This window comes from Argopecten irradians, chromosome 5, assembly GCF_041381155.1.
Source record: "Argopecten irradians isolate NY chromosome 5, Ai_NY, whole genome shotgun sequence".
Lineage (NCBI taxonomy): Eukaryota > Metazoa > Mollusca > Bivalvia > Pectinida > Pectinidae > Argopecten > Argopecten irradians.
Window position 1 is genome coordinate 23055068 of NC_091138.1, and position 16341 is coordinate 23071408.

Here is a 16341-nt window from a genome sequence, read left to right on the forward strand (position 1 = left end):
TAATTACTGCTTGGAGATTTTCTAGAAGACAGGCTTCATTACCGTATGTACCAGGGATATAGACTTCATATAAGTGATTCTACAATGTATGCCAGGTAAATAAATCCAATTTCAGTCAACTAAAAGTAGGTGTATACCCATGATATATACATTCGTGTAGTTCTGAAGTGTTTCTGGCAATTAAACAGCTATTTAGACTGCATCATGGACCATATATCTACGTAATGGTGATCTGAGAAACAATCGTATGACGCTTCCTAGTGTCTGACTTGAGTGCGAATTATAAAATTTATCTTGTCACATCCTGCTAAAAGCAGTTGTAAGATGGTATGCAGGTCTATATAACAGCTTGTCATAGTCGTGCTATTAGCCTGGTGGACAGCTCATGTCAGAAGAATGTTATAATATTAACACATGCATATATAGACTAACATCTAATTAATAAGAACTATCTTGTGGTCACACCAATCTGCTAATAAGTTTGGACAATGAGGATTGTATGTAGACAATAGCGTGGAAGTACAGTGGGACTGCGAACTGTGTATCTACCTGTAAATTGTACAGAAATATTACCTGTTCATTGTTTAAGGTATTTTCTGTCAAAGACTTCTGAGCTTTTATACGTCAAATCTTTTCTTCATAAATCAAAACTCTGGCATGTGTACTTAAAACAAAACCATATACTTGGTAAAACTTGTCTGAAGAAGTATAAGGATTGGGATAAAATCTTCACTGTAATATAGGATTTAACTAAAACCGTAAGTGTTACTCATTTCTAGCATGAACTGTTTAAATATTTGATGTTCTATCAGACAAAAGGTCGAGATGTTATTTTTCTGCATTCAGTGGTGTTTTGATCTATCAAGCAGTGATCACATGTAAATAACACTGTGATTTGGGTGTTGTACATTGTTCATTGGTTGGATAGGGAATTTTTACCTGGATAATTAGCTTGATTGGGATCATTTAACACATACTGAAGGAACTCTAGAAGGTAGGATTATTGTGAAGTGTGTGTGTGTGGAGGGGGGGGGGAGGGGTATATATATGTACAGAAGGGTGAGAAGTTGAGGGCTTGGCTATTGGGAAAGGGTAAGGAGTTGGGAAAACTTGAGGTTGAGAAGTTGAGACCATACAAAAAGTGATGGGAGTTACTGGTAGTGTGAGAAGATGAAAGGAGAATGTGTGAAATTTAGTTGGAGGATAGGTAAAGAAGTGTGTGGCCTTGAGTTAAATGAGAGATACTGATGGGGTGTTAAGAGTTGGTAAGGGAGAGGATTGGAGAGGTGAAGAATTTAGATGGGGGGATGGGTTAGGCATGGGGATGATCAACATATATGATGAAGTATTGAAGGTCAGGGAGAAGGAGAATAGAAACACAGGGACATAAAGATCAGAGTGATTAAATAATCTCTTAAGATTGACGCTCTTGGAATGACTTATACATTTGTATTTTTTGTCAAAATCAAAGGATCTATATAGGCCTCTCTGGAACAACTTTAATACAAGAGTTATCTCCCTTACATCTTTTAAATCTAACTCTGTATGTAATTTTTCTGGTAGGTAATCAACATACAGTGAATAATGGGAACAAAATTGTTGTATTTTAGCAGGGTTAGTTAAAAATAGTAACTGTATGGTTTGGAATAATCTTTAGACTTCAGTGTCCATGTACATATATGTATATATAGTGTATGTACATGTCTACTCAATTGATACCGATGTGCTCTTTACAGATTTAATTTATATGGGTGAAACAGGTATAACTGTAAAATGTACTACAGGTAAACATACGCTCTACAAATATACATAAGCAATGCAGGTACATTTGTGTATTGTTTTGATGCAGGTACAACTTATGGTGTACAGGTGTGATACATATGTACATTGTGTAAGTCAGCCTTATACAAATTATGTAGAGAGTAGTATAGCGAGTTAATTATCTTTTATCTACATGTGTCATAACACTAAACAGAACTTGGTGGCATGTATCTGGTAATGTCTGGTGTTATCTGTCAGGTCAGAACACACAAAAACATAACAGTCTCAAATTAATGTAGTCCTGATGTAGTCGGAACACACTGACATTGTGCATTGTACCAAGACCTAGCTACTTCCTAAATACAGCTCACCTGGCCCAAACAACCAAGTGTAGTTTTGCCCTGTTAAGTTGCTTCTTTCCTCTGAAAATCATTTGAACTCTTTAGCTACTATGTAAGCTGATGAATATTTGGTAATTGAATAGATTTCTGGAATAGAACTAAAATGATCTTTCTCCCATTTCCATGGTGTCGTATAGTGTAAACCAACTTACTTTCATGTACAATTTACTTCTGCAAATTTTGTGATCACTGTAAATTTTATCTCGTTGAATGTATATAAATTTTGCTTATATCGAAAGATATTTTTATTCATATTTTAAATCTGCTTATGTTAATCTAAGCAAAATTGTTTTCAAAAAGAAATCGCAAAATTTAGTAGCTGTGACAAAAATTAATTAGTACATATATATGTATATGAAATATGTAATTTGATTTTTACTTTTGGATTATTTGTCTTATTAGGATGAATATATGACCTCGACCTTATCTAATGCAAATGTACTTTAAACATTGGAAAAACTAATAAGTGTACATTGATATGTAGTACATTTACAATATGTATACTGTGAGGAGGGGTTGTCAAGACTGTTGAAAGAAATAACCTTGACTTGTTTTCAAGGGCAATGAGATCAAAGGTGTGAAAGGTGGTTCTCCTGAATAACCAAAATACATAGAATTGATACTAAAACCTAATACTATCTAGTATAGTAGTTTTACTTTGAGTTGGGAGGAAGTTTACAATCCTAACCACCAAGGTTTATTCTGTTTTATTAGAACATCCTCTCCATTGTCTTTGAAGTGATTTAAATTTTCCCTAGCCTTGTCTGACTGATAAAGTTCCAGTGAGAGTGTGGAAGACGTTTAAAGTGACCTTATGCTTGGGATTCTGTCAGAATTGTCTAATAATTTATTAATTAATGACCAAGCATGACCGTAAATGTGCTGCACATAATCTTGCTAATTAATTCCGGGACATATCTGTGATTTGAATGGTGGAACACCAGCAGTTGTATGGCAGACGGTCTGTACCACAGAGTGACGCTTAACACAATCTTATGTAAACCGATCTGGTTACTTATAAGTACTGCTGCCAATTAGTGGAATTCGAAATTACTCGCTGCAGTCCTCAGAATGTTTAAGAGCTCCATATAGCCAATTATGACAGGAACCTGCAGCCCTCTTTGGAGGAGTTTAGATAGCTGGAGCTTTGTATAATATATATATCAGTGTTTGTAGATATGTGTGTTTGGTAGAAGTATAAAACAGTTGGCACAGACTCTGAAACAGATTAGAGGTGCTGTAGTGACTGGAGATACAAGGTAAAACGGTCCGCTGGCTACACCAATGATGGTTTCATATCCAAAACATCAGTTTCGAGCAACTTGCCTATCGGCTCAATTTCAGAGTTTCTAAACATTTTATCCCCAGTGTACGTACATGCGTGAGGTGTAGACTGCTTTCTCTAGGATTGTCCCACGTGGGATTGGTTCTTAGGCAGTGTCATGGCTTTGTGAGAAGTTTTTGAAGCAACTTGAGGACATACAGCTAAAGATAGATAAGTGTTAATGTTGTGATATATCAATGATCACAGAGCTATACCAAGGATACAAAGAGGAGGATGAACTGGAGAGATCTATTAAATGTGACATCATACAGACTTTGGATGTGTCTAAGGAGGATACACGTCATTGTCCTTTAGGGTATCATTACTAGTCAAGTGTTTCCCTTGGTTAAAGGATTGTGCATTTAGATTGGTTCTATATAGGTTTTACCATCAAGATTTGAACCTTAAGTTGTAAAAAGTAGATTAAACTTCGCAGGTTTTCGTGACCAAAATTGGAATACTGATGTACCAAGGTTGTACCAGAACACTGGAGGATTAAAGTTTGTGTACCAAACTTTAAGGTTTTACCATCAAAGATTGGAGTCTAAGCTGAACCAAGTTTATAGAAAACATTGAAGGATTACAATTTATAAGCAACTTTGGAGGGTTGGAATATTTGCTGTACCAAGGTTACACTAGAAGGTCATGTCTCCTATTATGTATAAGTGCCATGTCTTTATGTGGAGCAGAATGTGATGTCACTACAACATGATCCAGGAAGTAGAATTTATCAGGTAAGCCTATTATACTGGTGTGTCCAAGTAATAAGGATATCAAAGAGTTAATGGTTACCATATTTATCCTCAAAAACAGTTTCTTACTTCACTATACTGGTGTGTCCAAGTTACAAGGATATCAAAGAGTTAACAGTTACCGTATTTAGCATCAGTTTCTTCCTTCATTACACTGGTGCGTTCCAAGTTATTAGGATATAAGGAGGTAACACTTACAGTATTTATCCTCAAAGACAGTGTCTTACTTCATTACACTGGTGTGTCCAAGTTATTAGGATATAAGGAGGTAACACTTACAGTATTTATCCTCAAAGACAGTGTCTTACTTCATTACACTGGTGTGTCCAAGTTATTAGGATATCAAAGAGTTAACACTTACAGTATTTATCCTCAAAGACAGTGTCTTACTTCACTATACTGGTGTGTCCAAGTAATAAGGATATCAAAGAGTTAATGGTTACCATATTTATCCTCAAAGACAGTTCCTTACTTCACTATACTGGTGTGTCCAAGTTAGAAGGATATCAAAGAGTTAATGGTTACCGTATTTATCCTCAAAGACTGTGTCTTACTTCACTATACTGGTGTGTCCAAGTTATTAGGATATAAGGAGGTAACACTTACAGTATTTATCCTCAAAGACTGTGTCTTACTTCACTTTACTGGTGTGTCCAAGTTATTAGGATATAAAGAGTTAACAGTTACCATATTTATCCTAAAAGACAGTGTCTTACTTCACTTTACTGGTGTGTCCAAGTTATTAGGATATCAAAGAGTTAAGGTTACTTATTTATCCTAAAGACAGTGTCTTACTTCATTACACTGGTGTGTCCAAGTTATTAGGATATAAGGAGTTAACACTTACAGTATTTATCCTCAAAGACAGTGTCTTACTTCACTTTACTGGTGTGTCCAAGTTATTAGGATATAAAGAGTTAACAGTTACCATATTTATCCTAAAAGACAGTGTCTTACTTCATTATACTGGTGTGTCCAAGTTATTAGGATATCAAAGAGTTAACGGTTAACGTATTTATCCATCAAAGACCAGTGTCTTACTTCATTACACTGGTGTGTCCAAGTTATAAGGATATCAAAGAGTTAATGGTTACCGTATTTATCCTCAAAGACAGTTTCTTACTTCACTTATACTGGTGTGTCCAAGTTACAAGGATATCAAAGAGTTAATGGTTACCGTATTTATCCTCAAAGACAGTTTCTTACTTCACTATACTGGTGTGTCCAAGTTACAAGGATATCAAAGAGTTAATGGTTACCGTATTTATCATCAAAGACAGTACCTTATTTCATTATACTATAGCTAGTTACTAGTGTGTCCAAGTTAAATACGGATATCAAGGAATAAATGGTCCAAGTTACCGACATGGAATGAAAAAGAAAAGGAAGGCAGCTGTTTATACATCATCATATGTCAATGGATTGTCATGTGATAGGGAATTGGTTTGTTTCTAGATGCAGTACAGCTGTTCATATGGACAAACTTATTTCTACAACTGATGTGTTAGCTCTAGGTTTTGGTGGGCTTATTTCCATGTAAAGGTCAGGTTCAACAAAGATGAACTAAATATTTAGATATGGGAATCTACACATATGGAATATATGGATGGTCTTATTTCTAGATATATGACAGTCATGCATATGAATATATTTTGATAAACTTAATAGTATTTTGACATCCTGTCATAAACAGTGTATGTTAACGCCCTTGTCTATACCATATTTAATCTATGGAAGTACAGCATTAGGTCACTTATCTAAAGTTAAGTCATTGATGTGTGATTTTATATACAGAGGATTCCGCTTATTTGCATAGGTCATTTCCAGAAGAAAATATGCAAATAACCGGAGTATTCGAATAGGCGGAGATGACATTTTGCACCTCCGTTTGACCCCACACATATGTATGTGAATAGGCAAATAGATATCGTTTCGTTTTTTGATAAATACATAAAATTTTTACACTAAAACGAAGAAAAGTATTTCCGAAGCTGTAAATCGATTTTAATTGTTTAATAACAAAAAATATTCCAATATAAGATTCTTGTTTACATTAGATCGACACGTGAATATTTGAGAAACAGCTAAACGATCGATATCAAATGCAATTAGATTCTACTAAACAGGATTGGATTTGTGTCTACAATTCTGAACCTAAATAATAAACAAATTTACGTACATTTGCCTGGCAAAGTGAACTTACGATCGTGATTAAACTTCAAAGTGCCGATCAACTAGTAGTGTTGTTTTTAACATGTGTATGTGAATTCGAAAATGGCGGCAGGTGATGAAGCCATGCATTCACTCGACCTAAATGTGTTTTGAGGATTTTCCCTGTATTGTTGATCTATACGGTGAATAGCTTGATAACATTTCAGAAATTAATGCATATTCAAGTAGCAATGAAACAACGTAGCAAGTATCTTTTGTATCCTAAGCTTACATACTGTACGAAACTTGCGGTAGTCATTGCATGCCGACTTTGCATGCTTTTATGTCTCGTTCAACGAGACGCTTGATACGCACATGTCTGTCGTAGTCAACAAGACTCTGGTTGAACGAGACTACTCATGAATGGCGATTGTTTTAAGGAAGCATGGTTTCTCCAACCGATCGCGAACTAAGGTACGTTACGTTAATAAAATAAACATATTTGAAAATGCAAATGCTTTAATTAGTTGTTTGAGTCAGTGAATATACTAAAGTTATGATCAACCGCTGCTGATGTAAATCGTAACAGCGTCGAATACCTTTGCAGATTCATGCATAAAATAACAAGCCATACTATAACGTTAATCTGTTACCATGATGATTTCTAGTAAAAGCGAAGTATCTTGAAACATATATCGGCGAATTTCGCTAAACATATATTGCAACATTGAAAAATATTCGATTTTATTTTTAGAATTTCCCAAATATTTTATTCAAATAACCGGAGGTCATGTAAAAGTCTATGCAAATACACGGAGTTGAAAAACAAAGATAAAGAAGGAAAAAATCGGGACCGCAGAATTTTATGCAAATAACCGAAATATTCGAATAACCGTTATTCGATTATGTGGAGTCCTCTGTACTCAAACAAGGGCTGTACAAGCAGATCGTCAATTGTTTTAGATTAATTTGTGGAAATTTCAGCAGACTTTGAATTCCAAAGTGATAATGAAAGTATATGATGTTGCACTAGTAACATGGTATTTGGACAGCTCATTAGGAACTGTTGGATGGAGTAATAGAAAGGCAATCTATAAAGTAATTAATATAGGTGGAGTTATTTAGGGGAGATATGAGATGGTTATACCAGCTATTGTATCAGGGTAAAGGGTTGGTGATGGAGATGACTCCCTCGGGGTTCAGAGACCTTTACAGATCAGTACAATAAACTTTGTATGGAACAGGCATAGAATTACAGCTGTAGAGTTAAAGTCAAAAGTCAATTGTTCCCTTGGTGTGTTGGTGTGACTAATATGGAATCATCCTAACTGTATAGCTACTGAGCCAACATTGTCCAGCTAACACTTCATACACTGAAATATACTACTCTCATTCAATGACAATTTGATTTACTTCACATACATATATGATGATGTCTGTAGCTTGTTTAAAAAAAGAACAAATAATCTCATAGACTTAATTGGTCTTCTGAAATTGTTAATAAGAAATTTTTGGAATATTTACAGTAAATAAATGGCAGTCTTCCTTTCCTTTATTCTCATTTGTGACAATAAAAACAGCAATTCTTCTTCATTTTTTCCACGTCTTGGTAGTAAAATCAGATTGTGTGCATGTGGCCTGCTGCACTGGGTGCATGAATCATGCGAGCACGGCATTATGGGCCAGCTGAGGTTGGCTATTAAGTATAACACACCAGTACATGTTACAGATGTAATTATTTCGCCCATCTTAGTATTGCATCTGAGGCTCCATACCATACCAACAGTTCTAGAACTAAACCCTACAACACAAAGACAAGCTGCTGCAGTCAACCTCCAGAAAAAAAGTAAAAAGTTCATTGTACAAACATCAGTAAATTAGTATCACAAACAACAAGGAACCTATGTGTCCTTAGTGGGCCCTAAAAAACTTTCTGCAGCACTTAATTGCCCAGCCATAATACCAGAAGTATATACACTGGATTCATGTCCATTTGAATTATGATATAATTATCAGTTCTCCATGAACTGGGTGGTGAGGTGTCAAAATGTTTTAGTACAGCCATTACGAAGGTCGGCCGGAAACCCCTACTAACTAGTACAATTATTTGTTTCCTTTCTACATGGTATTGAGATACTTGTGAGCTGAGGCAGAGTCATGCCTTACACAGGATAACGGATCATTGTCTTGTGGCCTCTTTGTGTAATTATAGAGCAGGTCAAATCAGGTCAGGTCATACCTTAAATGTGTCGAGGAAGTGCTTATAGCCAACAAGGTTAAAATGTCTGATCACCTTTGTCTTAATGCTATATAAACATTACTCGTGACTTCAGACTATACAAAAATAACCTCTTACTTCTAAACAATGAACATGAATGTAACAAATGAAATCAAATTATGTAAACATTTAAAAAAACAATGCCTTTGATAGTATATAAATACTAATTATATAAAAATATTACAAATGATGTACATGTGATTTAGGTTTATTAATCATCACTAATATCATCTACACTGATTTATTATCAACAGAATCATCTACACCAAATGAAAAGAAATATACAAAACAGTTTTAGTATCAAAATTGGTTGATATATTCTCGTTAAGAAAAAGTCACGGGTGAGATGCAGTGGCATGGCCATGGATACACATGTACACTGTAAGTGTTAAAAGTGAGACTCGATGGGTGATCATAACTAGAAATAGATGACATTTGAAATTGGGAATTTTAAAATCAATACTTTAAAAAACTAAATAAATGCTAAAAAAAGTCAAAAAAAGATACTTTTTTACTTGATACAGCTCAGAAATACATTTGGTTTCCAATCAGTCCTGCAGATACGGATCAATACTGGCTCGTATACCAGCTGGGCCTAGCACTTTGATCATGACCTTGGAACATTTTAAAGATAAAACACCAGCATGCTGGTTGTAAATGTATGGGCTAAGTAAGGATATTTATATCATCAAACTGATGTGATTTTTCTTCTATGTTCATTCCATGACCTTTTCTGTTCCATTAATTGTAAAATAATGTAAAATATCGTTTATCAAAATTGAAAGTAGGATTAATCCTTCAACTATAATCTGATATACTCAAGTAGTTGGTCATTCATTCTGCTGTGCTCCATTCATACCACTTAAATTACAAGGCACTATTGATAAAATTGACCTAATATGGAATTTTTGGGTGAGGTTTCTTGATTAGATTGTTGATGTAATTAAGCTAAATTGTATCATTGAATAAGTGCCCAACAAATTAAGATAAAGGCGAGGTGTTGTGTCCTTAACATGTGAACCACAGTTAGATATAACTGGTGCCAGGCCTATAACCATAACTTATACAAAGTGTAAATGTTTCAACTCTGCATTTTGAATCACCCATATCATTGTTATATCTTAAAAAATGCTGAAAAGAAATTTCTCATCTGTCATTTTCATATGGCTTCATCTTTTGCCCTTGTTCAGCATGTTGAATGGCAGCCTATATCGGAAGTTATAAATCCTGTGTATGTGAAGATTTGTTCTTTGTTGTACTCAATGTTAAAGGTTATTCAGAAGAGCAGTTTACATAAAGCTGCATATAGAGCAAAACCTCTGGACTTAGTCTTGAACCAATATCTGAAATGTGAAATTAATCATTTATTTGGACTTTAAATAGCTCTTTCAACTGAAAAAGTGAATACAGTAGATGAAATATTTTAGAAGAGATCTTGATACATTATTAACAGATCTCAAAAAAGAAGTCATTGATATGTTCTGGTACCTTTTATATACTTTATTATGCATACATTGAAAATATTAGCTGTGTAAATGAAATAATATAACTGAATGCTCCATTGTTTAGTGTGAACATAACCCTATATTTTAGTAAGGTTTTCTGCATTTGTAATGATAATGTATCAAATTTTCATGCGTTTATAGTAGAGGTTAAATAAAATTTCTTAAAAGAAACTGTTTTCATCAAAACAGCTCATTGATTTTGAACATAGATTGGATTATTATAATGAATGGAGTCATTTACCGAACCAGGTGCATGAAGCAAAAGTCACATTTCAGATACCTGCACAGTATATATATGTAATTGCGCACTAAAAACTGCACAGGCAATAAGTGGGTGATCATTATGAAATGGCAGTCAGGACAAGAGAATAGAATGTGTATATATACCTCATACAAAAATGACACTTTAGAATTTGTTATTTCAAAACTGCAAAAAAATATCAGTTCATTTAATCAAGAGTGTTTATGAACGGTGGAATTGAAAGCACAAAGGTTTGTGGTTTGTCTGTACATTATATACAGGTTTGGGAATACCAGTTATGAAGGTATGTAGGGTATACATTCTGTATGTGTTATGTGTTAATTTAAGGCTTGTATATATGTAATAGAAGAATTGGCATTCAGTCGTTATGGGAGTAGCCAAGGGTCAGGTGGTACGATATGCTTTCTGTTGTATTTTCTCCCAACTTCTCCAGGTCTTTGTGGGAGACGTTATATAGTGACTGGAATCTTTGTTTATATTTTGACTTAGCTGTGTATTAAGGTCATCTGCAGATCAACGGTAGCTTTAAAGTACAATCATCGTCTGGCTTACAAATACACAATAACCTTTGAAGGCCCTTCCTATTCGTCATTTTAATCTCTACCAAATTTGTTGGAGGCACGCTCCATAGTTCTCAACTGTAGCTGATCGCACATTGGTGGAACAAGTGCGACAGGTGAACTTTTTTGCTGTAAAGATTTTGATGACAGATGGTCAGCTGGAGCCGTAAAGGACTATAATTATTTAGTTAGGACTAGTGATGTGTGGTTTTGTGTTACCTGTACAAGAAGGGGCGCACAGGTATTGTGTTACCTGCAGATAATGCTTTTCTCGTTAGTGGACAAGACCTGTTTGATGTACCGACATTTATAGGTGACACAATGTCGTACACTGCAGACCGTGGCTGAGTGACTATAAGACATGATAGCCTTTTCTTGGTGTTTATACTGGACAGTTACAGCCAGATCAGGGGAGACATTCACACTCGGACATACACTTGGACTAACATGTGGGAACTAAAAGATGCTTGAAGGCCTGTATCTTCCAGATGATGACTTTTGAATGCTGTAACATTGGGTCATGAACTAATTGTTACAAGGAAAAGCACTTTCTGAGTTATGTTTGGAAATTAGATTTTACACTATTATTATATGAGTGATGTAGAGTTTTCCCATGAATTCTATACCTGTATAACGGTGTAGATTGACTAGATACCATTGTATTACAGTGATGCAGTAAATAATAGCTGGCCGATACAGTGTTAAATATTGTGATGGGCTGTGTGGTATATTCCCAGGAGATTGCTACATTGTTACTATAGATAATAGACTAAGTAACTGATGTAGACAAAGGTAATAGGGATTTATATTATCTGGTATTTGTTGTATGAAGACGGGGCGGTTACCTGGGATATGTTTACCTGTAGACATGTCAGGTACACCAACGACTAAATGACACGGCTACTTAATCAGTAGATAGGTAAAATATTCAATACAATGCCCCGCTGACAGCTTCGGCCTGAATTTCGTACTTACCCAGGTATACATGTGGACTAAATGGACTAACTTGTATATATAGAAATGTCTACACTGTGTATATATGGATAGTCTTATCAAGAGGTTTACACAGGTGTCAGATTTCACTGAAATATAAGTGAATTAATAGATTGGAATTAATCGACCTGTACTTGGGAGGCATGGACAGTGGCCAGAGGTCCAACAGCTGTATGTGAAACATTCTACATGGAGGTTAAAGGATTCAAATGTTTCCCTCGGATGGAGCTTTAAGGAATGAAATATTACGTTTTTGTTTTTCATAATGTATAGCTAAGTCTGCAGTCATGTATGTTTACGTTGTTGGTAACTCGGAACAGAATGTGGCATTGAAATGTGGATCATGTGTGTCTGCCAAAGACACATGTGTATTTGGGGAAGAAACACAGGAATCCCTCAGAGAGGGGCAAACACAGGAATCAGGGGGAAAAGGGGATGTGTGTGTGTGGGCGGAGACTGGGGATGAGGCGGACAGTGCTATACAATGTGATGAGTCTGATAGGTCATTTACTTCTATAAATAGTCACAGGTAAGTGTACTAATTACATACAGTTTGATACATGTGCTATAAATAGTCGCAGGTAACTGTACTAATTACACACATATTGATACATGTGCTGACATCATATAACAATTCTGATGTTCGTTATAGCAAGTTCAAAATAGAAAATTAATTGTGAGAACTGTTTTCTATAGTGCTTTATTGTATTATTGATGACCAAGGCCAGTGATTCCTTGATGGATGATTAAACATGTGTTAATCATCTGAGTTGTCATGGTTCTCACTCTGAGGTCAAGGTCGATATATTCTAGGGCAAAGTTATGATCAGTAATACTAAGGTCAAGGTCATGCAATTTCTTTTAAGTATTCCTAAGCGAAAATGATTCCATGCTTAGGGTTAGAGTTCTTACTAGAAGGTCAAGGTCACTAATAATATCTAGAACATCTATAATAGCTTTAGTTATTGATGTCATACCACCTAATTTCTCAGCTAAAAGGCTCCTAGCTTTGTGTAGTACTTACAGGTACACAGCGATAAAGAGAAATGTTTTGGTGTTTGTTGAGCTGAATGATTTGCTCAGTGAATGGAATTTATTACACCTATGTGTCATTAAATGTTGAGAAACTTGTTCCTCAACTATTCACTTTAAGATAAGGTAAAACTTGTCAGTTGGTTTATTTGCGTGACCAATACAAATTGAACTTAAATGGAAATAACGCAGCAATTTGCCAGTAAATTAACCTAATTATTTGGGATTAGGGGTACAGTTTAGGTTATTCTTAAAGTATAACCTAAGTGCTGAAAAATGGAGATTATTTGGTTGGCATTGTACTGTGTCTGCAAGATATATTTATATACCTGTATTACTGATATATGTGGTTGTTGAAACAGACATTTGAAGTCAGTAAAAGTCAGTATGACGATTAGTGTAATCTGGGGGTGGTTCACAGACAGTTAAAGTCAGTGTGTGGATTAGTTTAATCCAAGACTATCCGCAGATCAACTTGAGATTACACAGATCAATGATTATTTATATGACTTTGTGAGCTGTGTGTTACCTGTATTAAATGTGTCCTGGCATATACCGAAAGGAGTTTAAGGAGAAAAACGACTTAATGAAACAATCTAACACTACATAGGGCTAGTCTGGAATACAGATAATAAGGAAGTCGTAAAGATTGAATGGAAATAGCTATAAGTAAAGTAAAATGATGTAGGAGAAAATAATAATCTGTCCCAGGTGACAAACCTTGCTTCACACAAACCTGAACAACAGCTATAAATCTATGAGCTCTTTTTATGTGCAATATTACAATTATTTAATTATCGCACATGAACAATTTTATTGTCATAACATCTTCATATAGGTTCATCCTTTAGACACAACTTAGATAAAGTACTTTATACAGACAATACTTTATAAGAGCCAAACTTTTGAAGACAACTTCAGAAATGAACCAGTCTGTACTGTTGTATATATGTCCATTTGTCCGACTGTCTGTCTGTCTGTCTGTGGACACAACTTTTGTCTGGCGAACTTCTCCTAAATTACTTGACAGATTTTGATAAAATTTGGTACACTGAACCCTGACATAAAGATTAGTCGAATAAACTACATAGGGTTTCGCAAAGTCCAGTATTAATGGAATTCTTACTAAATTTGTGCCTTGTGGGGTCCAGTAATTATGAATTCTACTAATATCTTTTGCCTTGGGGTATAAGTCGTGCACTCTGGCGACAGTTTTAGTTCTTCAGATGGCCAGATGTTACAACTGGCCATGTGGTAATCACATTATAGATCTAACTCAAAACTATCTCAACTGTTGTTGTGTCAACAAACCCAATTCCATTCATTAAAGATAATGTTTGATTATAGTTGAGTGTGTTTTCTAATGTATCCTTTGTTTGTCTTACAGTTTTGGTAAGAGGACTCCAGGATGTACCCGCCGGACAAGCGAGTGCCTCATACTGGAGCCATCAGAGATGATAGTGGTACGTATAGTTTTACAATCCTTTATTGGTGCAAATCGTTCAATGTCATCATAGGTCAAAATATATGAAAGAAAGTCTTTTTTCTTGAGAAAAAAAAAATCAGATTAAAAAAAAAAGATAATTATGTAATTTGTGATGAACTAAAATAAAATTTAATCTGGAAAGGAAAACATTGACTGAATTAAACTTTTGAATAATCAAAGGTCATATGGTAATACGAGAGCTAATAAAGGGAGATAATTCCATCCAGTTTGTTTAAATGCACAGAAGTTAATTGTTAAAATAGGACACAGCGCTTCCTATGCTCAATGTACAGTCTACTTATCTGTGGTTTTTGATTTAGTCAGATCTTCTCAATGACTGACGTCAATTAGGTATAGGATCATGTACCATCAAAAATGATGGTTTTATATATCTGTCATGTTAACAGTGCAGTGCTATACTCCACTTAGAGATGTCTGGAGTTGTGTAAATAGATAGGATGGGATAGACAATACTGGACTTTGTGATTGCTGGAGTTCTGTAAACAGAGGGGAAGGGATAAGTTCATTCTGAAAAGGAAAATCCTAGCAAAACTAAAGTAAATAGATATAAATCAATGAATTTAATCACATGTTTACCACTGGAAAATATTATGAGAAAATATTAAGAATTTAAAAATAAAATGAAATAATTTCTGTTAGCTGTTGAAGGATACTTATATTATTTATAAGATCTGGTGATAGCCAAGTTTGAGTTTGGAGAGGCTTGTGCTGGAATATATATACCTGGACTTGATTTCTAGATTTATGTAAATGTCTTTAGTTTTAACAACATTGACATGTTTGAGGACATGCATGGTTTGGTTATGTTGGACATGCATGGTTTGGTTATGTTATTATGTTTCTTGAGTATTAAAAATAAAAGATTTTTTTCCAAAAATAATTCTTATTTATTCTTATTTGTATCACTTCTTTATTTGGTTAAAACAGTGCTATATGTGTACCTAACACTATTACCTAGGAGGATACAGTTTTGGTCAGGGGTCATATAGGATTATGATTCCACTTAATAGTGGACTTACAGGCTTAAGTTAGTCAGCAGTTGTGTCCATACAATGTGTACTGTTTAACGTGTCACTTCAACTTATTAAAAGAGAGAGATGATTTAATAGTTACTGGTAGTAACATCTATTTTCCTAATGACCCACATAATTAAATCTTAGATATGGTTATTAGTGGTTCATTAGGCAGGTTTTCAAAACAATAGGGGCTCTTTTATTAAATGCAGTTTGCGATAGGGGTATTTTTGTGTAAAGTTTGTGGAAATTTATTTATTTGGAACAAAAACAACTTGAAGTTTCTTCAATTTTTACTGAATTATCAATCTGGGTAATTCATATATTTAAAAAGCATAATTTGTGACTATCATAAAGCAGGCTGTTTTTGAAATTTTGTATTGTATATGAATATGAATAATTCTGTTTTCACTAAAATCCATTTAGCCATGTACCTTTCTTAATAATGGAACCCTTACAACTGAATCATCTGGGAAGTCTAGGCAATTTCTCAGATGTAACTTATCCAAAGTTATTGTAAAACTTTACTTTAGTATTGATTGGAATTAAAGCCGTGGTGACCCAGTTTGGAAGGACATGTTTTAGATCTTCCCTTAACTATGTCAACAACAAATAGGTTCTTCAGGACAGGATTTTCTATGCTAAAGATTTCTGATTCAAATTCTTCTTTCGTCTGTTTTCTTAACTGCCTCCCTCAAGCTTTTGTTATGGTAACTTTCACCCTGTTTTTTTCTGTTTTTGATGATTACCTCCCTCTGACTATAGAAACTCTCATCCTGTTCTTCTGTTTTGTTGATTACCT

General features: G+C 34.7%; 1 protein-coding gene across 14 annotated transcripts in view; it reads left to right on the forward strand.

Annotated features, from left to right (window-relative positions):
- LOC138323262 (rap guanine nucleotide exchange factor 6-like) overlaps positions 1-16341 on the forward strand; it is a 77562-nt gene that overhangs the window by 21608 nt on the left and 39613 nt on the right. For 11 of the 14 annotated variants that reach the window (XM_069267705.1, XM_069267712.1, XM_069267708.1 and 8 more), the window contains one exon: positions 14407-14482. In XM_069267705.1, the coding sequence (XP_069123806.1) occupies positions 14407-14482 (76 nt within the window). Of the gene's footprint in view, positions 1-520; positions 759-3203; positions 4221-10799; positions 12517-14406; positions 14483-16341 lie in introns of those variants that run through there. The other 3 variants (XM_069267718.1, XM_069267716.1, XM_069267709.1) reach the window with 3 other exon arrangements.